Below are 25,282 nucleotides of genomic sequence, written 5' to 3'. Positions count from 1 at the left end.
CTCTTGCACAACAGAAAAGAAATTTCCAAGGAGGAAATGCAAATGAGCACGCGACCTATGCAAATGACCGCTGCATTTGCATTTCCTCTTGCGGAAGAGGCTCATAGTTTAGATGCAGCCTTCATGTGTTAGATGCCATACAGCAAACAGCTAATGAAGAATCTCCTTTTGTTTAAGTAGCAGAGATCTATGCAGCTGACATGCAGGAGGATGTGAGATCTATTTCCATTCCTTTCAAAGTAAAAATCACATTCATCTTAGTGACACATGTGAAGCTCTAGGAGCCCACAGATTATTATTTGTCACTGTATGTTTTATTGAATGTGCCAAATTCAACCCTATTGCAACTCCGTCAGCTTCAGTGGAACTTCAGTGGAATTACACAAGGGCTTAATTTGGCCCTTTCTGGTTTTAGATAATGAGCTGATAGCCACAACATCTTATCCTTGTTGTCCCTGTCCTGGCACTGTGCCTGCAGCTGTGTGGGTGTGTGTCTGTGCACAAGTAACCTCAATGGCCTGTTGCTCTCTCTTTGGTTGTATCTCTGCAGTGTCTGCTTGTATGGGGGCTGGCAGGAGTGTTGATGCTAGAGATCTAATTGAAACAGTGTGGTGCATAGGAAAATACATTCTTTATTAGTCTTCTGTAACAACAAGCCAGAAATATAATATACCTTTAAAAATCTTCTGTCTTGTGCCAAAGAAACCTTAGTTCAACCATTTTAGAAAACCATATCACTCGCCCTCAGACTTTAACAGAAGAAAATAAATTGCCCAGGCCGTCTGTTCTCCACAGGCAATGGGTGTTCCTGGGTGCGCCTGCTTGCTGATGGGGAGCACAGTTAGAGTCTACCCACATGCACTGGGGAATTGACTGATCTGCACTACCATGCTTGCCTGCACAGGAGGGGCATGTTTATCACCATTTCCAAAGGGAAGCCCATCTCCTAGCTGTGACTAGCTGTGGAGGAGAAGCCAGTTCCCAGATGTACACCAGATGAGGCCTTTTCCTGAGCACACTAGCACGGCGGTGCCAAGCTGAGAGCCAGACATGCACTCCTCCATTGAGAGAGCCTGTTTTCTAGCTACACCGGAGGGCCGTGTTCCCCAGATGTGCCTGGCAGCAATGAAGAAGGCCACTTCCTAGCTGCCCAAGAAGAGCAAGTTTTGCAGACGTACCTGGTCACAGTTAAAAAAGCCTGTTCCCAAGCTGGAGTGTATGTAGGGCCCTTCCCGGTTAGCCGTGATGCACTGTTCAGCATGGAAACGGTCACCACCCTTGCATTTCCGCAGCCCATTGTCCTCCCAGGTATTTGCAGTTCATTGGGACCAAGCAGTGTACACCCCTCACTTTTCACAGCAACCTTCTGTTTTCTCCCCTCACCTTCCTCCTCCATTCTTGTGTGGGTTCCTAAACTAGGGAGTCCCTGTAGCAGGGCCAAGGTGAACCCAGCCTGCTTTTTGCCAGACCCTTTTCCATACCATGGAGAAACAAGAGGAAATGAAGTACAAGGCCACAATCAAACCCACAACTTAACAGAAAATGTTATCAGCAACAAAGGAAACTTTGTTGGGTGCAGTGTGGGGAGCAGGTGGGGATTTTTCTTCTCTCCCTCAACCCTTATCCCACTCCTAACACACACACACACTCACGCACACCCCTTTTCTTTGTCCACTCGTTTCATCGTTATTTGTTACAAGTAAAATAGAGATAGCTAAAGATGCAGCTCTGACTCAAGTCCCATTTCAAGTATGATTGCAGAGTCCAGAGTGGTCTGGTGAGGAGTCCCTGGGGGTGAGGAGTCTGGATCCAGCAGGCAGAGCTGACTCCTAGCTTGCTGGGAATATGGAGCAGCAGCAACATGCACACTGGCAGGAGGAGTCTTTAGGGCACCGGTTCTGCCCCTCAGAGCAGGCTACAGCTGAAGCGTAATCAGTGGATTGAAAGGGAAAGTCCGTTCTCCACTCATGGCATTTCCCCTCACCTTCTCACATGCAGAGCATGTTTATGGAATGTCTCTCTCCCACTCCCTCCTGCACTGCAGCCTCTCTTTCTCTTCATGCAGAACGTTCTCCTCTGTCCCTGCTATCACTGGACAAATGGGAAATAGTCCGGGCTTATCCCAGCTCTTTGGATCTGGTGGCTCTGGATCAGCTGGAGGATTTTGTGTCTACAGCTGTCAGAGTACTTGGTAGTGTTTGCTGATATGACAGCCAGACTGACAATGAAGGGGTTGAGAGGGAATGTGTGGTGTTTCCACTGGAATCCAGCAGCAGCTAAAGAGAAGGGCTGAAGATCATCTGAAGGCATCAGGATACTATAGGACAGGGACGGCGTTGATATGACCTGGCTGTGCCCCGCTGCAGGGACTGTTGGGCTCTAAACCTGATTTAGCAGAGAAATACTCTGCAAATCTGGGCTGGGTGCCAGATCATTTCAGGGTGGCGAGGATCACACCAGCCACAAACATTGCGGCTACACGACCTCTGGTGTCCTCTTCCTGTCCCGGGAATACCCACTGTGATGGGTTAGAACAGGTTGTCATGGCAATGTGCACTCTCCCCTGGAGACAGCACTTTATCCCACTTCCAATAATACAAAATGAGTCCTTGCGTTGGTTTTTTTGTTGTTGTTGTCAGTTTCAGAATTGATGAGAATAATATGAAGGCTCAGCGGGTTTCAAAATCAGTCCTGGGAAAAGTTAGCCTGGGTGACAAATGCAGTGCGTGCACTGTGTATGTGCATGTGCATGCGTGTGTGTGTATGGCAGTGAACACATACATGTGTTTGTTTGCACGTTAGTCAGTGTGTGCGTGTGTGTAGTCTTATATTTGTACGAGGTAGGAGGTGTGTGTGAGTGATTGCGATTGTCTCAGTGGAGTGTGTATATATACTGATGTGATGACCATGGCACCTACCTCTTTGAATCCCTGTATTAGCTCCCTCTTCTCTATTGCATCAAGTTCCAGCTTTCTGTTCTCACCTTCAAGGCCCCACGTAAATAGCTCTGTCCCTCTCTACTTATCGCATTGCCTTCCTACCACACACCCACACCACTCTGCCAACGATGCCAACTGTCATCTTATTTAGCTGCTTCTCCCACAACCGCCTCCAGGCTGTTTGCCACACTGCCCCTACACATGGAATGCAAGCTGGTCAGCGAGCTCTTCTTTTCAATCCCTCCTGAGTAACCGCTTCAGCCACAATGTCTTTAGGACACATGCAGACTGAGTCTTCTCTTTAGGCACCTATTCTGTTTATCTTATAAAACCATAGCATGAATACAGAGCCTCATTTTGCCTTTCCATGCTGTGCACAAGCCTTCACTGAGTAACACTGGCAACTTAAGGATGTTGTTTCTCCTCCCCCACCCCCGTGTCTTTGCACCATCCCTGAAATATCTTCGTAAGCCCCTCAGGGGTAGTTGTCAGTACTGGGAGGTGCCTAGCACACCCTTAGGTGTTCCACAAGTAGGAATGTTTGCGTCAGTATGTAAGTGAGTAAACGTATGTGTGAGGCTACAATTGTATGCACATGTGAAGGATTACCTTGTGTGCTTTGGGGAGATCCATGTGACTGTGCATAGCTATTCACATGTACATACGGGCAATAAATGTGTGGGCCTTGAAGGTATGGATAAGTGTTTGTCAGGATGAGTAACTGAAGTCGGTATATGCACAGATCTTAGGTTAGATGTGTCTATCCAGAGTTCAAAGTGAGAAGGGGAAGCTCCCTTTTCTCCCTTTTGTGACCATCTAGGCCCTTTTGTCTCTCCCAGTATTCTCTTGACCAGGTTTTCCTTCACTGTACAGGAGATGGGGAGTAGCTTGCTGTCCTGCAACACCAATGACTCCACCAGTGAGACTTAGACACTTGCTCTAGTGTCTTGCTCATTATACAAGGAGCTTCTTCAGCATAGGTGGCTGCTCTTTGTGATTGCGGACGGCTCTCCAGTGCTGTGTGGGATGAAGAAGGAACTGGGGACTGAAGCTGAGAGGAGGGTGTCAAGGGACCAGAGGCTCCTGGAAAGTGCTGGCTGCCTTTACTGTGCATATCCAAGAGGGGAGGGAGGGCTGTGTGTAAGAATGAGGCATGGCAAGCGCTTGAGGTCTGACTATAGTTTATTCACTTGGGAGGGTGTGAGGATGAGGAGGAGCCAAAGGGCCGGATTCAAAATTTAGAGCCAGATGTCCTAAGCCCAGAAGCATGTTGCACTAATTGGATGAGTGGAGTGACAGCACAGTCTGTCCATCTGTCTGGGGAGATGGATTGTGGGAGGACCCAGGCCTCACGGCTGGCTCTTAGGTATCCTGCTCACTTCTGCCCTTGACTTCCAAGAAGAGTTTCATGCCACAGAGGAGATTTGCTTTTGTTCTTCGTGTTCACCCTCTGTGTCACCCATTAGTGGCTGCCTCTTCTTCAGCTCTCGGTGGTACTTGGCCATAAGGGACGCGTAGATACAGCCATAAGCTGCTGCCACCACCATCATGATACACACGATGCCACACACCACTCCAGCAATGATCACTGTGCCAATGGCTCTGCGCACACTAACAGGCCGGTATTTCTGTTTCTGAGGGCACCCCACGCTTGGCTCCACTTCTGGTTCTGGACCTGATTTGGATTTTGAAGGAGTTGGGCTTCCTTTAGTACATGGTGGGCCAGAATTGTCCAGCACCACAGAGCCATTCTCATCCTCCAGCTGGGAACAGTAGTTGAACATCTCCATGGGGACCATTCGCATGTCCTTCCCCTTCAGCTCCTTAGGCAGCGTACACGCCAACTGGTCAATCTTCCCTCCTGTCCCAACAGAGGGAAAAAAATTGAGTGATTCACAGCTGGGTGTCAAGCAGGGCCTGTTTCAGTGCCCTGTGCTATGCCAGAATAATATTGTGATTCAGCATTTCAATATATGGAGTTAGTCTCAGCTGGTGCAAATCAGTGTAACTCCATTTACATTAGCTGAGGATCTGGCCCACAGAAGTAGGAAATACAAAGGTCTGGATCTCTACATGACTATAATATAACTGAGACTTGTTATTCCAAAGGGGCTATAATCTGGTCTCTCTTGTATGAGTGCTCAGGGGAGTGTGAGTGAGGACACAGAGAACCCTTCCATACTCGAAAAGACAACCAGAATCCAAAACCTTATGTTCCCAATTACAAAGTGAGAAAAAAGGGTGGAATCATAGCATTGCCAGCTGCACTACATGTATTAAAGGTTATGGGACAGAGTCACGGCCATATCCGTATTCACTTCCCCATTGGTAGAGGGTACACAGACAGTGATGGGGGAGCAGACACTGCACCTTTTAAAATGATGCATCTGTGTCTGCTCCCACATTTGCTCATCCACTAACCTTGGAGACATGATCTGTCTGCCACAGCACACTGCTGGCAGAATAGCTTCTGCAACTGCCACTGGTTGTGATGTCCTTCCACCTCCCTTTAGTGGCAGGGCTGTAGTAGTGACAATCTAGCCAATGGGGTGTATAGCAAGTATTTAATTATGCTTTAGAGCTTCCTTCTAAGGATGTCAAAATGCTTTAAACACATGAATCAACTCATCCTCACAAAGCCTTAAAAAGATGAGGGTAAGTGTGGTTATCCTCTTTTTACATAGGGAGATATGAGGCCCCCAAAAATAAAGTAACTTGCCCAGGTGAAACTGCAAGTCACTGTCAAAAATGAAATTAGAATCTTGGGGGTTAAAACTCCCAGTCCCATGTTGTCACTAGCCAACACTTTCCGCTGTATTGTTAGCAGTCTATGCGGATTCAGGTGCTTCACTGTGAAATTTCCTTTGAAAGAGAACACAGAATGCTCTCTGTCTGCTTCTCTCATTGTGTAGTATGAGAATCAAATTAAGAAAAAAAAATCTAAAAGAAAAAGAGATACCAGTGTGCCTCTTTGAATGTGCTCACGTTAATTAATGCACATGCCAAATAATAGCTTTGTGATTGCACAGTCATGTCATCGCTTCCCAGCATGGTTATTTGAGATCAGTACAAGTATCATGGCTGCTGCCTTTCTGATAAGTTGAAGCTACTCCTGCTCTCAGTAGAGGCTTCCAAGCAAGCAGAGTCAAGTTTTGGTGTTGTCAGAATATGTGGTGTTTCTCTTAAGTCCCAGCTTCTGGAATTATGTCATTCTGAGAGAATCTCAGCTGTTAGCCCCTAATGTAGCAGAGAAAAGCTTTAAAATGTGAACTCTATATTTTTCTAAAATGAAAAGGCAAATCAAAAGGTCTAATACATGTAGTATTTTGAAAAAAAAATATTTTTAAGCCAGTCATGTGTTTTGGGGCCTGACTAGTGACATTTTTATGGTTTCAGTTGAGAAACCTTATGATTTATAAACCAAAATCCTTCAAACCTCAACATTTCTGATATTTGCTTTCCTGAAGGCAAACCTTAAGCTGTACAAATGGTCTTGGTTTTAGGTATCCCAGCATAAGGAATTGATCTGGAGAAGTATTTCTAAGCATGACAAGCATCTTTTCTAAACTCATCTCTCTAAATTTTTCTAGCTTTTTAAATAAGTTCTCCCCCCTCCAAAAAAAAATTCCACCTTTCGATCTGGGAGCAAGGATGAGAAATAGCCTCTGAAAAGAGGATTTTAGAATGCAAACACCGCCTCAATAGTAACTGTACATTGCCACACTGTAGCATTGCATAGCATTAGTACTGGCCCTCTTCTAATTGGCCAAGATCTAGAATTTAGGTCAGCTTGATTCATTTTTCTTAGCTGTCTGTCTTTTCTGTCTCCCTCGCTCCTTCACTGGAAAGCTTAGCAGTCAATCTGTAACCCTGTGACTAGACCCCCCTCCTCATGGCACCTACCTCGATAAGAGAACCATTCCATCCAGTGTTTGAATTCTCTCAGGTTGCAGTCACATTCCCAGGGGTTATCTCCAACTTGGAGCTGCTGCAGGCTGACTAATGGTTCAAAGGTCACCCTGTCTAGACTGTGTAGGCGATTAGACCTGAGGGAAAGCAAACGAAGAGCTGGGAGGTCATCAAAGATTCCTGAGGGTATCTGAGCGAGGCCGTTGATGGATAGGTCCAGCTGGCGCAGAAGGGCCATGTGCTGCAGAAGGTCCTTGTCCAGGGTCCTGATACTGTTGTTCCTCAGCTGTAGTTCAGTGAGATTCCCTAGGTCACTGAAGATGTTCTGAGGCAGCTGGTCCAAGAAGTTGTTGGAAAGGTCCAGCCTCTGAAGGGCAGAGAGATTGGAAAAGACTGGTCCTGGCAAGGTGCTTAGCTTGTTGTTGAGGAAGAGGAAGATTCTGGTGTTTGTAGGAATGTCTGAGGGGATGGACGAGAGGCCCAAGCCGCTACAGTCCACTTCCAGGCTGCCGCTGTTACACTGGCAGGAAGAAGGGCAAGTGAAGAGAGAGTCTGCTGCACACAGAGAGAGCCAACAGGCAAGCACTAGTAGGTGAGAAGCAGAGAGGAGAGAGTGTGTTAGAATAGTGGTTAACCTCATTAAGCCTTTTCATCCATTTTGAATAGTGTTAAGGCTACAATATGATCACAATGGAATTCTTCACTGCTACTCCCTGCAATCAAATGAGCTCTCTCCCAGATGTACCCTAACACTGCTATCTAGGTCCTTAGCAGCATGAGCTTGCTCTCTGTTTTTCTCCAGCGAGGTTATTTTTTTTAAGGAACTAGCAGGGCTGGTGAGTAAGCATCCCTTCAATTGTACCAGAAAGGTCAGTATGTCCCAGAGGGCTTTGCTGCCTAATGTGAGAACACTCCCCAGAGTTCGATGAGAATGAAGCAGAGCACTATGGGAGATATGGCCTGAACTGAAGAAAGACTCTCTCAAACTAGAGTTTTGGTTTTGGTTGTTTTTTTTTTTTTAAATCACATTGCTCAGAAATACACGCATTAACATTTTTTCTAATTGTCCCAATTCCCTCAGAATAAGATGTGTCATGGCTAAAGTTAGATGCAGCCCCAGCCCCCATAGCTGAGCCCTGCTCCACAAACTCTAGGAAAGCTGGGATATGGTGCTGAATTTCATGACCAGATAGCCGTTGTTAGGGTTTGGTAAGGCCCAAGAAATCTAGGTTTGAGAGAGTCCGATTATGGATCCACATTTTGTAGGTGGCCATTCTCTCTCAGATGGATGAGACCTAAACCCTGGATCGAAACAACCCCTTACCTTGAGTTAGTTCAGCTCCAGATCCATATTTTGCAGTTTGGGCCCACACAAAATGTCAGGTCCCAGTGTTAATTAACTGAGTCTAGTGGTCAGTAGGTTGTAAACATGTGCTACAGTCTAACTCACTGCATGGTCTGCATTTGGCAGTGCTGTCAAAATGATTTCTGAAACCTGCAAACAGAGACTCACCTGTCTTTGCTAAGGGTCTGGCAAACTTCACGCTCCTCCCCAAACCACTTATTGCCAAGGAAGAACTCATAAAAAATTCAGGATTAGCTATGAAGATGAGAGTGTTGAGAAGGGTGTGGGAATCTGAGTTCTGGATTGTGGAATCTCATAGGTGAGATTTAAACATGCTCGGGCCAGGTGAGAGAAGGAAAGACGTCATTGAATTATGTATGTATCTCTAGGGGCCTAATCGTGAACAAGTTATTCATCAGTGGCATCTGCCATCTGTATTGCTGGTCAAATCAGCCTGGACGGGCAAACATTTCAGTCATTGGTGTGGATCTTGTGGATGTGCAGGGGCTGTAGTACTTCAACCCCTGCAGAAAACTAGTGGTCTCAAAATTACCACTTCATCCTTGTGACCACACTGCACCAGCAACATGATAGCAAGCTTCCCGCCTCATACTGGTGAAGTGTGGGGGTTGCACATCTTCAGAGCAGGAAGTCAGTCCACCTCCCACAATATTTTCATGGGCTGCAAGTAAAACATTTGACCGATACTTAAGCAATTTTATCCCTATTTCATACTCAGTCCTCTCTTCTCTTCGGCAAAGTCAAAGTCATGTGGGGGCTTTAGATCAGGGGTAGCCAATAGGTGGATTACAGGTCAAAGTCAGATCACCACATGCTTTTGAACAAACCCTGAAATCTTTTTATTTACTTATTATCATCAATATTGTTACTTTCTCTGAAGCCTGGACCTTGACTGTACCTTGACCAAACAATTTGGACCTTGACACAATATAATTGAATATCCCTGTTTTAGATTCATTCTGCTGTCAGTATTAAAGTAGACAGTGTCCTTGTAGTTCCACCAGGGATTGTCTTACATGGCTTGGAAACTAGATTCTCTTCCCTCTCTGATTTACTAATATTTTGTAAGGACTGACTTCCAGAATGTATTGTTTCTTAGCCCCTTGGAGCACCTAGAAAGTGCATCTTGGGAGAGGTAACTGGTAGAAGCAGATATTTTGGAGAAGCTGGGATTGAAGCAGTTCTGAACTTCCTCTGCTACCACACTTTCCCCCTTCTTTTGGAATTCATTCTGTCCTACAATCCATATTTTATATTCACTTGGTTCATATCAATGATGTCCTGTTCCACAATAAGAGGGCCAAATCCTCTGATCCCGGCTCAGGTTTTATTCAGTCCTTTTCGAGTTCTAATTCCCATTGATTCCAGTGGGAGTTTGCCAAAGAGTGGACTGAGTGAAAACTGAAGTAAGGGCTTCCCCATTTGGCTCATAGACAAGGCAGCTCCTTGAAGCACTACAGGATGAGGCAGTAAAGGTGCTGGTAGAATGTCCCAGATTTTTGTTTCTGAGGCTGTATCTCATGATTCCTTCAGAAGTTTTTTTCTCAATCAAGTGAGATTGGTATCTCCTAGTCCTACATAGACAATCAGTTCCCTATTTGTCCCACCTCTCCCTGCGAAGAATAATGGATCACTGGGACCAAACGGGGGGAAGATCTTTATCCTAAGCCTGCCATGCCTTCTTGTCAAGCAAAGGTTGGGTCAATAGCATAGAGACGCTCTCTCAGGTGCCCTGAAAGCAGATCCTGTCCAGGGCATTGGCACAGTGACAGTCCTCTCTGGCTGGATGATATTTAATTCCACTCAGAGTATGTCTCTCTCTTGCTTCAGAATGGGACTTGAAAGAGTTAGAGAGGGGTAGAGAGAGAGAGACATGAGTCACTCAAGTGCCCCTGCCTTTTCCTGGATGCTTGACAGAAGTACAGTATTAATAATAGATTGGCAGCTCTGATGATGAGATAACACTTAGACTCTTTGTATAGAGAGAAAGGCGAGACAATCCAGGTAATGCTATACAGGTGATGTTCTGTTCAGCGCTTGTCTCTCCAAATACCTACCCTCCACTGGCCCTTGACTGAACTGCTCGGGGATTCCACCATTAGAGCTGGCCCTGGCTGGCAGGAGCAATGTGTCAGGCAACTGGGTGTGATCGTGTTCAGGAAATAGATTTACTTCAGGTCTCTGTACAGATGCAGGGTTTGCCAAAATGAAAGTCTCCTTGTTGACCCCTAGAAACCTGGACACCAGCATGGTCCATTTTACTGAATGAGCAGTGAGGCAGAGGTCTGCTTTCATTTTCCCTCCCCTTTAAAAGCACATCAGTTCTGGGTATAGACTGAGATCTGGAAACTCAGCTCAGTGAGCAGCCCTACTCTAGGAGGTGATAGACAAAACATTACGCTTGCTTCCAGCCAGGGTAGCTCAGAGCAGCACTGCAGGGTATAAGTAGAATGGGCTCTCATCTTAGGGAAAGATGAAGTTACTTTGTGGGGTGTTCAGTGACCCTGCTAGGTGGCAGAAAGCTGAGCCAGGAATATCAGATTAGGTCAGGGCTCGGTAACATTCACAGTAAATAATTTATGTAGCAATCTAGTTGGAACGGATGGATTACAAAGATGGCCTTCTACAGAGAAGGAAATAATTCCTTCACCTTCTTGCAGTGGCAGCCCGAGGTCGGAATTTTAGGTGGGGGACTGTAAACCTGTGTGACTGCCTGGGTTCTCATTAGTGACGGCCATTTTGTAAAAGGCCCTCTCTTTCCTTTACTGCAATTGCCAGACTCCCCATTGAAGTACAGATCCCCACCCTCTTGGAAGACCTACTGCTGCTGCTTTTGGAGTGCCCTGGAGGCATATGTTCTACACTCTGGGACAACAGAGCAGCTGCCCCTGCATGGACCCTTCAGTGGGAAGATGGACCAGCTAAAACATTAATTTGCTAGCTGTGAATGGGAAGGAGAGTTGGGATGAGAGCTGGGATATATTCTTCCTTGATTTATCTACGTGGGGCAGTGTCCCAAAGACAGAATTGCTGTTCACTTCTCTGATCTAAAACATACTACAGCACTTTCCTGCCCAAAGAACCAGCAGCCTTGCAACACAGGTACTACCTGGGCTGACAAAGAGAAGGTGGGGAGATATATGCTCTTTGCAGAGTCTGAAGCTGACAGATGTTCTATGTGGCCCTTGGACAGCAGCTGTGCACTAGTATCCATCCCTCTCTTTCTCCCCAGCCAGACCCAGTCCAACAGGAAATCAGAAACACTCGTTCCAGACCCTCCCTCCTTAAACTCATCTTTAGTATTATAGCTTCTCACAGCCATCCTAGCTGTTCACTCAGCTCCTTGGGATCTGGGAAGTAGCTCAGCTGTCTCAGAATGTAGCTGCCCCCTATCCTTACCCTGTGGCAACCTATTTTCCCTCCTGTCCCCTGAAACACAGGAGCACCGCACTTAGCACCTGATTTCCCAAACAGGCAGCACTTACAGCAAGTCTGTTGCCACCTCATGGAAAACTTGTTCCTCCACCAGTGGCCAAGGCTCCCAGGCAGCATTATGGTCACTGTTTTCTATAGCGTGGCTTCCCGTCCTCCTGCCAGCCTGGCACACGTTCTCACAGGACGAAGGAGCGATCTGGGTGCCCTACCTGTCAGATCCTAAAAGAAAAAGAAGAAGCACATGGTTCTCAGTTCTCTAGGGACTGGAGGAGACAGGGACAGGCTCCAGGATTCTGTTTCCTTCGCCAGTCAAGTTTCACCTTTGGGAACGGGATGGCAAACTGTTTAAGAGAAGAAGGGTGCAAAGTGAGAGGAAGGAAGAAGGTTAATTCAATGTGGAACACTCTATTCAAATCAGGCTCTGCTCACTTGGATGCTGAGTTGATCAGGATTGGCTTAGGTTTTCATTGCCCTGGAAAATCTGGGGTAAATGTACTAGCAAAAGTTGTCCCACACTAAACGTTAGTGTTGTGGAATCCTGAGGTGACCCAGCAGTAATCCTCAGTTTCTCTTCTCACCACACACATAGAACCATAGAGCTGGAAGAGACCTCAGGAGGTCATCAAGTCCAGCCCCCTGCCCTAGGCAGGACCAATCCCAACTAAATCAACCCAGCCAGGGCTTTGTCAAGCCGAGACTTAAATATCTCTAGGGATGGAGACTCCACTACTTCCCTAGGTAACCTATTCCAGTGCTTCACCACTTTCCTAGTAAAATAGTTTTTCCTAATATCCAACTTGGACCTCTCCCACCGCAACTTGAGACCATTGCTCCTTGTTCTGCCATCTGTCACTACTGAGAACAGCCTCTCTCCATCCTCTTTGGAACCTCCCTTCAGGAACTTGAAGGCTGCTATCAAATCCCCCCTCACTCTTTGCTTCTGCAGACTAAACAGACCCAGCTCTCTCAGCCTCTCCTCGTAGGTCATATGCTCCAGCCCCCTAATCATTTTGGTTGCCCTCCACTAACATGCTGTTACTGACTGTGCATCTGTCCCCTGTGACATAGATTTGGAATGGTGTAGGCACAGGGGTGACTGCCAAGCTCCCTTTCGTCCTTGCAAATGTGTCCTTTCCCTTTGGAGGTAAAATGGATATGCCATCTCCAGCAAGGATGTATATAACACAACTCATCAGCTTGGGGATTTCAGACTGCAGCAGAGGTAAGAGCCAAAGAGCAAGTGAGCCTCGTCACAAAAGGGAGGACCAGGAATGGGAGGGAGGAAGGAGAGGAATTACGTCTCAGAAGAAGAAAAATGCTCCTCCTAATAAGAAACACAGACTAAAAGCTCTCCCATGACAATAAGTGACTATGACAACAGGTCCCCCCACTCTCTCCTTTGCTTGCTTTTATTCAGAGGTAGAGAAGGGTAGGGAAGATGGAAGCTCTGCAGACTCTTCTGTTCCTTTGCCTACTCTTTCAAGTATCAGCAAGGGAATATTTCCCTACACTCGCACCAGGGGTTAGCTGGACAAATTCCCACTGATGCTTAATATCCCTCTTCCCCCACCGCCCCGCAGAGGGCTCTGGCGATGCCCTGAGCCTTTATTTTTAGATGTGCACAATACACTTATCAGGGCATCTTCTCCCAACACACGTGCATCAATTCCACCTGCCCATGCCCCCCCAGTGACTGATTTATTTTCAATGGCAAGCAAAACACCAGGAGGTATTTTAATTATTGCCTCAGGAAGAAGGGTGAGCAGATTTAGTGCCTGGGCTGGTACATCTTGCCAGGCTGTTGTAGATAATCATATCAGAATGCCAAGGCACAAGACGCATTAACAGCAGCAATGCCAAAAAGACTCCCCACACCACCCCACAACGGAGCTGGACTATCTTGCCTACAGTCTGCAGCTGAAGGAAAAGCTGAAAAATAGCTGCCCCCATTCCGTATGTCTGCTTGCTGGGTTTAGAGAGGTGCTTTCACACCGTTTGTAGCCATAGCTCTGTCTTGTGCAGCCTCGGAAATCCCTCAGTCTGTCTCGCTTTATCAGTGGGAACAGTGAAAAGCCAAGAGCACTTACCTGGAGGGGCTTTGCCTGCAGCTGCTTCCACCCGACTCCCTGGGCACTGTCCAAATGCAGTCTCTTCTCTCTCCCTCCTTGACTTCAACTCCCAGCCAACAGGCTTTCTCTGTGTCCTATTTAACTCCCTACACCACAGGAACAAATGGCAGAGTTAAGCTGACAGCCACTGAGACTTATCTGGCTGCAGGATAGCTACTGTTGATCAGTTTTAAATCCTGTTGTCTAATATTCCTGTCCTTCCCTTATGCAGCAGGGGAAGTGTACCACTCTGTTTCTCTTCCCCCACCTCTCTGCCCCATCTAACTTTGCCTGTGGTACAGATAGCTCTGTTCCTAGCCTGTTAGTTTGTTAACACCCATCTGTATTATCTGGCTCAGCTCCAATCAGGGGCTCTAAACTATAAAAATCTTCCTGGGTGCTTCCTTCCTTACCCCCTCCCATCAGTTTAGTAGGTAATGTTTTCACCCCCTGGATCGCCTCTGTAATCATTCCGCTCCATTCCTATGCCCAGTATGTGGTGAGGGCGCCTAGCAATGTTGGCAGCATTTGAGCACTGGGATAGTGATAGAGTCGGTGTGTCTGGCTCTAGTTCCCTTTGCTCTTGCCTACTGCATCCAGTTCAGGTGTTAAATTCTGGTACATCATAGGCTCCTCTTCCAGTGATACATTGGCCAGACTCAAGCACACCACGTGGGAGTGGGGGAGGAGATGTGTATAAATGAGCCTTTCCCTGTGATTAGAATTTATTGCCATGTCTAGTGATTAACACCTGTTCAGGCTTTAATTTTCTCTCCTACCCTGAAACATGTACAGGGATGGATGTGCCTATAGGCCCAGCTGACTATGTAAAGACATATGGCACACATACCCCTGCATGAGCATGTGATGTAAACATTCATCATGAGCCTGCGTGTAAACATACCTGCATGCCACTTTTGTGAATATATGTGCTTGTGCACATGTGCCCATCCATGGACCTGTGATATGAACAAGTGAGCACACAGATATGACCAAAACATTTGTGTACCCACCCACCCACAAATACACTCACACACATAATCATCTGTAGTCCTGTTCATGTGTCCAGACACATGCATGCACTTTTATGCATGATTGCAAATATGTTTTCCATGGGCAAAAGCACATACATGCATGTGTGTGTGTATGTGCACATACACCTGAGTGACATGTGACCCACATTCATACACACCTGTGTCTTGTACAGACATGCACAAATATCTGCATTCTGACCACCAACATATGCCTTCATGTTGCTTTCTCTCATGCAAGAAGCAAGCAACCACCTGGGGCTCTTCCAGTAGCCAGGGGTCAGGCAGCCATGAGGTACCCCAGCTATTTCCCCAGCACCTGAAGTTAGAAGAGTCACCGTGGCAGCTGTAAGCGACCTGGGATTCCCCTTCACAAGGAAAACCCTCAAGTGGCTGGATCTGCCAACTCAAGGCTGCTTTGCATTGAACGATCAACACCTCTCGTACTCCAGAGACCTGGGGTCACTTTTATCCTGGATTTCCTGTGGGCTCTAGGATACTATATCCCGAGCCCAGTAGATGCTCTGTGCTCTTTAAGATACTGTGTCCAATGCATTCTTCCATTTCCACATTCAGTGGCTTTTTCTTTGTGCCTTTGACAGAGCAAGCCCTGCAACAGCATTTTTCAGTTTCAGCTCAGATCCGTAGAACGAGTCAATCTATCACTGGCCTTGTGTTGCAATTCCCAGCAATACACTGAGCCGAAGCTCCACTCAGGCATTCAGTCCACCACTTGGGCTCCCTGTGGAGCCCCTTCTCATCCTTATTAGCTCCCTTGGGGAACCCAAGTTTCTAGAGAACCCTAAAGCTATAGAACATTTCACTGTAATTGCTTCTGCAACTGTTGTCAGGCCTCCCTGTGTATAAAAGCTACAGCAGGAGTTTCTGCTGCCACTCCCCTCGCCTCCCCTCTTCCAGTTCTGCCACTAGCGACTGGTTCATTAGCACTGTAAAGCCTTGTGTTTGGGCTGAATCAAAACCTTCCAAGAACATGGATTGTGAAAGAGGAGAATCTCTGCGGACCTGTCTTCTGCCTCTGTGTGGTGTTCCTGCAATTCTTGGACACCTTCTGTCTAAGGCTCTCCATGTGTTTCACAAACATTCATTTCGCTTGCTATTTATCATGGAGTTAATCAACGAAGGGCATGATTTTCTGAAGTACTGAGCACCTGCAGCTCCCACTGACCTGCCAATTGGGTGGTGGGCATTCAGCATTTCCGAATATCAGCCCTGAGTCCTACTCTGAGTACCTGAGAGAGAGGAACTGCATCATTCTTATTTTATTATACTCAGTCACCTAGTGGTCAAATGGCTTGCCAAGTACAGCCCAGGAATCCTTTAACCAATAGTCACAGGCCTTTCCTCTAATACTCAGCTCACCGCCCCCACATCAGGCCCCTGACACAGCCTGTATCATTGGCGACACGGGTGACATCTGTTAGGGAAGTGTAGGTAATAGAGGCTACAGCAGATGTCAGCAATAAATTACAGGAAGTGCGCGCATACAAACACGCAGCGGCTGATGAGTGATAGGAAAGTCCATCTCCAGTGCTAAATTGCTTTAGCCTTTATCTGGAATCCAGCAGGGTTAGGGAATGAATGGAGGATGCTTTAAGGAGATTATCTTTTTCCCCCCTCCTCCTTTGGGCAGACTGTTGTTGCTAAGATTCATGTCTCACTGCAGTCTGAGACCCACCCAAAGGAAAGGGGATGATGGCACCTCCCTGTTTGCAATGATTAAAATGGTATTTCTGCACAACCTCAGTCATCCTCAGGAGGGCAAGGCTGGGCACCAGGCGTGGATGAAGGCAGAGACCAATGAAAGCAATTAAAACAACTTGTTAAGCAACTGGCTGATGAATCCTATGTAGGTCCATTTTCCCTGAACAGTGCCCAAGGTGGGAAGGTGACATGAGTGTGAAACTATCCGTGTCATCCGAAGAAACCTGGATGCAAAAGACTGCAAAATTTGACTATGAATATTCGTATTTTAAGCTTATTTGCTGCTGCCATAGCCACTTTTTTGGTTTATTATTATTTATGTATGTGCATTACAATGGCACACTGAAGTCCCAGTCAAGGACAGGACCCCCACCGTGCTAGGTGCTGTACTAACACATAATAAGAGACAGTCCCTGTTCCAAAGAGTTTCCAATCTATATATCTTGGGGATTGTTTTCTGCAAACTTTCATTGTATTAACACACATGCTCACAAAAAGTGGACAATAAACACTCGCACTCAAATACTTCCGGAAAAGAGATGATATATTCATATCAAAAACCTGATTATAGGAGATATTCATCCAACAAGGCATGTAAAACACCACCATGTAATTTGTATTGATCTGTCACAATTAAGCAGCCCATAGGAGCCCAATAGAAAGACCTAAAGTAAGCAAAATTAATGACAAATTCCACTGAATAATCTCAAGAAACTCATGAGCCCTTCACAGACATTTTGCAAACAGAAAAAAGGTGGACTCTGTCAGATCAGCTATTTGTTATGAATTACACTCTCTTCTCTATTCCCAAGTATGTGTATGCTGATGTCAAAGAGCTATCTTTGAATTCCCAGTACCTAGGCTCAGCTAAGGCATAGACATGGGTATTGGCTCAGTGAAGCACAACATCAGGGAATGAGAATTAATTATATTTTGGCATTTCTATAGTGTTTGACATCCAAGGATCTTCACGTGTTTAACAAACATTAATGAATTTAGTCTCACAGCATCGCGGTGAAAAGGAACACTACTCTCCCGAGTTTGCAGAGGTGGGGGACTAAGTTGAGACCTGAATTTTCAAACATGCTCAGAAATTTTGCCTCTCTCAAATGTGAGGTGTCTAGGTTGGGATACCTGATTTTCAGAGGTACTGAGCACCTGCAGCTCCCTCTGAAATCATGTAGAGCTAAGAGTGACACTTTGGGCATCTAAAACATGAAGCACCCAGCATGAAGTGGACCCCTTTGAAAGTGTGGGGGCTAAGCAAATTGCCAGAGGTCTCCCACATGAGCCTGTAGCCAGAGCCAGGGCTAGAGCCCAGAGTTCCCGACTCTTGGTTCTGAGTTTTAACCAGGAAAGCATTATTTTTATCACCACCCTAAATAAAACCCCAGCTCACCACATCTAACAGTCAGACAGACAAGAGAAGCTAGAGTGGTGGAGACTTTAAAATTCAAGGAGCCTGAAGAAGTTATACAGAGCAGCTGGAGAAGAGGAAGATGTAGAGTGTCTGATGTGTGGTGCAGCTTAAGGAAGCAGGTGCAGAGTAGTGTGTGTGTGGCGGGGGAAGACTGGGGGTGTCCAACTCTGTAATGCCATGAGAGGCACAGAGCAGCTAGGGTGAGGCATTTGGAGAAGGCCCAGTGCAGCAGGAAAAGGAGAGTAAGGGGGCTATTGACAGGGAGCAATCCAACCATGTATCTACTTAGGGTCAGGCTGAATAATACAGATCACATGTATATTTCCTGTAGTGAGAGAGAGGCAGGTAAGGTGAGGAAACAGGAGGGAGGCTCAGGAGACACACACACAAGCAGGTGACCTGGCTTCCTTGTCTTCTGCACTGAGTGCGGAGAAGCGTTATTGCTCTCCTGACTCAGAGGAAAATTAATAAGAGTGCAGCAGGCAGGGGGATTCCATCCGAGGCTGGAGATATCGTTTTCTGATCCAAACAGGAACAGTTGCATGTGGGTGGCAGCTTGTCACCGGGCCTGCCAATTCTAATCCAAATCCCAATTTCTCTCTTTCTCTCAGCTGTGGAGGGAAGAGCCTTCTCTACCACAGCTTTAATTTCCTGCAGGGGTTAATCCCATGGCCGGCAGTGGCTCAGGCCTTTAATCCTCTCACTCAGGTTTGTGACAGAAGGATTGCCTCCACTCTGAGCTCAGCAGGCCTGATGGAGACTGAGGATTGCTCCTTCTCCCCCCTCTGCACCCTGGCTGTGCCCCTTAATCTGCTGGAGTTTAAAATGCTCCTCCCTGTCTCTTGTAAAGCTTTCCCCCCTCACCGAGGTTAGGTCAGTGCCACATGCCCTGTGGGAGGAGGGGTGTTATTTGAGAAGGGGATGGTGCTTTCACCTCAGAGAATGGCATTTTCCACCTTCTTGTCTGGCTGACACTCAAAGGCCTAGAAAAAGAGGTGTCCTTGCGCGGTGACATGCATGGAACCAAGGGGTAGGGAATGGCCGTCCACCTGCTGTGGACTCTTCCATGACGACAAAAGCCTCAGATGCAGCCTTTAAGTCCCCCTACCAAAGGGGCTGAGCTGCTAGCAAGTGCAGATGCTCCACATTTGTGAGGACCAAGCCACTTTCCTTTAGACACCTCACTTGAGGCATCCAGGTTTGAAAATTCTGGCCGTAGGCTCAACGCTAGAATGCAAGAGCTCTTGCTTCACTGCTCTGCGCTCAGAGCGTTAGGCCACATCTCTGGCCAATGGGACTTTCTCCAATGTAGGAGTCTCTCCCACGGTTGCTGCCGGCACTGTTCCTGGCTTGGAGACAGAGAAAGGAATTTTCCTGTCAACACCTGCCAGTCCCTATTAAATCTGACATGGGTCCAGGGCCTTCCAGCGTTAACCTCCCTGCCCAGGCCACCTACTGACTAGGTCTGATGAGCAGAATAGCTCGTGGCAGCCAACCTCTCTGATTCTGGTACACAAAATAGCCCCCTGCTGACTGAACGAGAGCCAGACAGCTTATCTGTCAATCAGAGTTATAGAGCTCTGGCCAGCTCCTTAAACAGTCTGCCGAAAGCGGCCAGAGCCACCAGCTCAGAAATGTGTCAGGAGTAGCTTTACCAGCTCTTGACTGGGCTCTGTCACTTTCACTCCTGGGAGCAGAATCTACCTCTTGGTAGCGTGAACCTTGTGAGTAAAGAATTGCTGCTGCACAAGCTGTTGAGTTAGCGCTTCGTTCCTACTCATCTCTACCCAGTCCAACTGGCTGCGTTGCACTTGGCTGCTGTCCAGTGGGAATCAGAGCATCAGTTGCATGAATAGTCAGCTGCAGGGGTTTCAGATAGGGGAATATTGTGGGAGAAGGGAAAGGCCTCACTGGGGTCCTGAACTTGGCTTAACATCCAAAGCAAAGCTACTGGGGCGTATGCCCCCATAGTGATCAAATAGCCAGTGTTACGCACACAGTGATGCGGCACAGTAAGAGATGTAAGCGGTGATAATCCAGTTAGGCTGCCATCTCAAAGGGAGTTGCAACTCAGTGCCCCATCACTGCTGGCAAAAATCCCAGCAAAAGGCTGACCCCGACCCTTGCATTTTACTAAATTTGCGCTGAACTTTGAAAAAGTCCTGTTGCCAATTCTTTTGTACTGCATCAGTTATCTGCATGGATTTTGCTTCACCCTGACCGTGAAATTCTCTTTGTGTTTCACAGTCAGGGTGAGCCTGAAGCATCTCCCCTACCATTATCCCAAGCGAACTCCACGGGGGATATTTCCAGAGAAATGCCTGGAATGTCTATGTAGCCCATGGGTGATGCACATCACAGCCTGCTGCTCCAAAGGAACTGGAGATCATTGAGATAGGCATGTGTGTCACAGAGCACTGCTTTAGAACATTGCTGATAGCTCAGCCAGGCTGGGCATTATACAACACAGCCCAGGGCTTCACAGTGGCCTGTGGAGTCCATCTGGGCTGGGCAGTGGATCTGCAAAATGTCTTTTTTTTTATTATTTTTCTCTTCATGTTCTGAGAGAAGTTAGTGTTTGTGAAAGATTCCAGACTGACAGCTCTGAAGCCTGGAGCTTTGTTTTTAAGCCACAGAAAGGTACATCCAGGTACAGCCTGCCATCAAAATCCAACACCAATGTTTTAAAGCCCAGGGCCCATGCTGCTGCCAAGCCAACAGTAGCAGCACGCAGTGCACTGGGAACCCCAATTGGTAAGTAGGAATGGGGGGCAAGTGGGCTGTGCTAAGCTAGACAATCTCTCCCATGTACCCAGTGTTTGTGTCCATTGACCCCCTTCTCTCCTCCCCTTGGAGGAATAACAGCCTTTTTGTGTGAGTGACTAATGTCCTGTAGTTCAAGCTGTGCTGCAGGGCTGAACGTTGGGGGTTAGATCCTACCAGGGGTATGTGGTGGGGGAGGGAGGGTTACTCTATATGTAACTCTCATCTTTTCTTTCCTCCTTGTAAAAAAAAAATTTAGGCAATTGTATTTTTAAACCCCCGTTTTATGGGTTGCAAAGTCAATCATTGCAAAGTTAGGAAATGACAAAGTTAAGATTGTAGGCAGTGTAATTGTAGCGGTGTTGGTCCCAGGCTATTAGAGAGACAAGGTGGGTGAGGTAATGTCTATTACTGGACTGTAAAAGAAAGCAAGGTTGTCAAGCAATTCATCAGGGGGCTAAGATAGGGGTCAGGCCACGATTTAAGCATCCCATCAGCCTCTTGTAAGAAAATATGGCATATGGAGGCAAGGAATTGGTTCCTTTTGAATCAGCAGCAGGTAAATATTGGAGATTCCATGAAGTCCTCATTTCTGTCCTGAAACCCCACTCGTCCATGCATGAACCCCCTTTATGATATCCCAGGCCTGAGCCTCTCCCCTGACTGTCTTGGTGCTGTTTCCTGAATCTCCCAGCTCTTGCATTATCACAATCACACACGGCTAGCCTCACTTCCACATTGATATCCCAATCCCCCCTCTGAACCTCCCACTACAGTTTTCCAGTCCTATAGAGCCCAGAAAATCCTTAATAGTTATCCTGAAAGAACATTTGAAAAGCAAGACAAAGGGCTGAAAGCCTTGAATGCTTCCTTAAGATATCAGGGTTGCTAATTCACCCTATTAGCAAGCAGCAGTCACATTGGTTGGAAGCAGAGGCATCACCGCAGTCTGTGGTGTGGAAAATTGTTTGGGCTTCCCCCCCTCAAAAAAAAAAGCCTTTTCCCAGGATTTACCTTTAACTGCCCCAGGTGAATGGTGTTCACTTATGGAGCCTGCATTAATAGCAGGCAGGGAGACAGCTCCCTCCAGCTCTTCATTCATTTGGAATAATTCACTAGCAAACAATGTTCACCCACAGCAGTCACAGGAAAATCTAGTCACCCCAAATAAAGCCTAGTGATAAAACCCCAGAGAAAAGTAGTCTGAGGTTCCAGAGAGACCTCAGGTGATAAAAATGTGCCTTGTCTTGTGACAAATATATATATGTGCCTTCAGAGGGGACCACATTATTAAATGCCTCCTTCCTGTGAATTGCTTGTGTAACAGCATTCTGGACAGCAGCTGGTCCAGCTCTTATCAAGAAACAATCCTGGCCAGGAGTACAATGTTATTTACTCCTAACTGTAATATTAAAATTATACGTGGATCTGAATCAGAACATTAAATTTGAACAATCAAAAGATGGGGGAGAGTTGGATCCAGATACTGATCTCATTCCTGCGGCACCTCTCTCTAACGAGCCCTCAATCCAAGTGTCCCCCAATCAGGGGAGCATTCAGCTCAGTGGCCAGGGGTAGGTTTGGTATTTTCTCTTGCTAATTAAAATAAGCTGCAGTGAGCGTGATGGGCTGGCTCTGAAGTGTAGGCATTGTGGCCAGAGTGCTGTGTAACATACATGTGTGCACACGTTCGCCTCTACGTGTGTAGGCACACATATTCCACCCTTTGAGGCAGGATCAGGAAGAAGTTTCACATTCAGCTCTCTCAAGTCTTCCTTCATCTGCACCCTTTGCTCCCACGCTGAGCCACACTAGGAACGAGACTAAAAAAGACCACGAGTCTCTCTCCACCATTGTCTCTCCTCCCTGAAGCATGATACCCTCAGACTGACAGGTTCACAGATCTCTGGGCTCAGCCTCTGGGGACTCTGGAGAGAATTCTGGCTCTATTTTTGGCTGCTCTTGTGACATAACTTCATTGGGTTCACGCCCTGTGACAGGCTTTTCCTGCTGTACTTTGTTGGTAGAAGACACACAAATAAAAACAAACCTAAGAGAAAGAGCCCTGCCATATAAGGCCTGTTTACTGGAGCCTAAATTTCATATGAACTGGTCCTTAGACAATACCTCCATTCCACAATCCTGTCCTCATTCACGTTTGCATTTTAGACATTTCCCTCAGCCCAGAAACGTTTCCTGAAACCTCCACAGGCAAGACTGGCAGCACCCCTTGTTTCAGATCCCACCCGGTTGTTCTGGATGAAAAGCCAGCCAGTATTTTGTGGTGCTTATTCAGTACCTATTGGTTCTAGCACCGAGTACTCCGGAGCAGCACTATACTTAGATTTGAGCTGCCCATGCAGATAAAGATTTCCATGCCAGTACTGCCTGACAGGAGCTACTTCCAGTCCCCCACACCTGAAGTGAATTAGCACTGGTACCATACATCCCTCGGGCAGAATCTGCTGTTCTGTCTTGTCAATAAAACAGCTGCCCCATGGCCTCCCATTGCTAGGTTGTCTCAGCAGTACTTTGTCACAGGCAGTTCTGTCAGTGCCTGCGAGCCCCTCTCCCTGTGGTAGAAAGTACTCTGGGCAAAAGCCCACTGCAAGATTTCAAATATCCAGGCACAAATATACAACTTGCAACATCGCTACTTACTGTTCTGTGGCTGGGACAGACAGCCCCTCTTCTGTGTTCTCCGGCTCCTTCGATTAAACCCCCCGTCGAGACCCAAAGCAAATCCAGTAGAAGCTATCAACAGCCAAGCGAGTGCCTGAAGGACTCTAGTTGGCATCAGCCCACTGTTCCCCGCGGGATGCCCAGCTGCTAGCAGTGCCCAAAGTGCGGGGAAGAAGAAAGGTTAGATGGCAGCATGTAAAAGAGATTGTAATCCTCTGTAAATAATACATAGGGGGAGAAAGAGAGCGAGCGAGCGAAAGGGGGAGGGAGAGACAGAGCACTGTGGAATGACAGCTGGGGGTACATCTGCGAAGACGGCCGCGCGTGCACACACACACACAAGTGCATGCACACGCCGGGTAAAGGAATCAGCCAGCCAAGCGGCAGAAGCCACTGTGAAATGCCCAAATGTGCAGAGACAGGAGATTGGAAGCTTTTAATTCCTCTGAATTCATCCTCCAGACAGAGCAATTGCTTTTCTCTCCCGCCTGGCTCCCCCTGTCTGGTGAATGGAATACATGGACTTGAAAGGCGGGGGGAGGACTCCTTTCAGTCCCTGTTAAAGCAAGCTGAAGTCTTTGGGACCAGGTTACTGGGAGGAACCCGTGGGCTGAGCTGCCTCCTCCCCTTTCCCGAATCATCATAAAACCACAGTGAAAAGAGAGGTGAAGGGGACAAGCCTTTGTGTCTGCTAGTTTCTAAATGGAGATTAGGACAGCACGGAATCATGAAAGGGACAGTGAAGAAAGCCTGGGGACTGGCCACAAAACAAGCATCCCCATGAGGAATCCAGAGGGTGGGGAAGGGGCAAGAGGCAGCACCTTAAGACAGCCCCTTCCAATGAGCTGGATAAAGGGTAGTCAGCCGCAGCAGTTTTGTTGAGCAGTCTGAGAGCATCAGGGGGCACTGGGCTATTGTAATGCTTAAGTAGAAGAGGAATATGCATGTTCTGGCATTAGCTTCCCTAGGAACATGCAGAATTAAAACAAAAATACGGGGATTGGGGTTGTGGGGAAATGATTGTTCTAAAAAGCAGCTTGGATTGTCACAATGCGCCATTCTGCCTGGTACATCCAAGGCCAAACTTCTCCTTCAGTCACACCACTGTAACTCCCCAAAGACATAACTGAACTCAGTGGAGTTACTCCACCTTTACAGGGGTGTTACTAAGACCAGAAACCGGCCTACTGTCTCTGTGAATCTTTCCAGTGCATCTTGGGAACACTGTCTTATAACCCTTCCCTTTCTTGATCAAACATCTTTCCCTTGCCCTCATGTTGTCCTTGGATTTCCAATCTAGGTGGCCTACCCACAGCAGGTAAATCCTGCAAGAATCACTCTTCTTCACCTTATCTGCTTTAACAGCCCTGTCTCCTATCATATAAAAAGTCATATGTGGGTCCTGCAGCTTAGCAGCCCCAGGATGGAAATTTCCATCCTTGAAATACATAGCCTGGGACCCTGCAAGCACAGACAGCAACTGGCCCTTATCAGCTTTAACCCATGCACTTGAGCTAGGAAACTACTAAGTGGTAAACGAGTTTGACCTAAGGTTCAGCTCATGAGAATGTTGAAAGTGGCGTTGAGTCAGTGCGCACACACCCGGTAAACAACTGTAGTAGACCTAGTGTAGGGAGTCCCATGCCCGGTGACTCACCAGGAATCTAGACCTCAGAGCAGGCCCTGGATTCCCCCATCTGGAGCCACTTCCACCGTGGCCTGATGTGAGGTGACAGGAACGGGACTCCCCGCAGACTGAAGGGGCATAAGCATTTCTAAGTGCCTGTTACTCTTTTATGCATTACTCTGTCTGTGCTTACTGATGTGTCACTTTGCAGTAGCTGTGTAACCATTTGACAGTATTAACTCTATAATAGTAGTGATGTAGTGAGATTAATAAAAGCAAC

General features: G+C 47.1%; 2 protein-coding genes across 3 annotated transcripts in view; one reads left to right on the top strand and one right to left on the bottom strand.

The window, feature by feature from the left end:
* Nucleotides 1-25,282, top strand: part of CACNA2D4 (calcium voltage-gated channel auxiliary subunit alpha2delta 4) — a 152,643-nt gene that overhangs the window by 74,532 nt on the left and 52,829 nt on the right. The gene's annotated exons all lie outside the window — the stretch shown is intronic.
* Nucleotides 574-14,160, bottom strand: LRTM2 (leucine rich repeat transmembrane protein 2). The gene is made up of 4 exons (XM_006135460.5): nucleotides 13,737-14,160; nucleotides 11,700-11,868; nucleotides 6,843-7,433; nucleotides 574-4,800 (listed from the first exon to the last, which is right to left on the bottom strand). The coding sequence occupies exons 2-4, from the start codon at nucleotides 11,764-11,766 to the stop codon at nucleotides 4,346-4,348; spliced, it is 1,113 nt and encodes a 370-aa protein (XP_006135522.1). The 5' UTR covers nucleotides 11,767-11,868; nucleotides 13,737-14,160; the 3' UTR covers nucleotides 574-4,345.

Source organism: Pelodiscus sinensis, chromosome 1, assembly GCF_052426305.1.
Source record: "Pelodiscus sinensis isolate ZL-2025 chromosome 1, ASM5242630v1, whole genome shotgun sequence".
Lineage (NCBI taxonomy): Eukaryota > Metazoa > Chordata > Testudines > Trionychidae > Pelodiscus > Pelodiscus sinensis.
The sequence above is the reverse complement of the archived record's forward strand: the minus strand, read 5'-3'. Positions and strand labels throughout refer to the sequence as shown.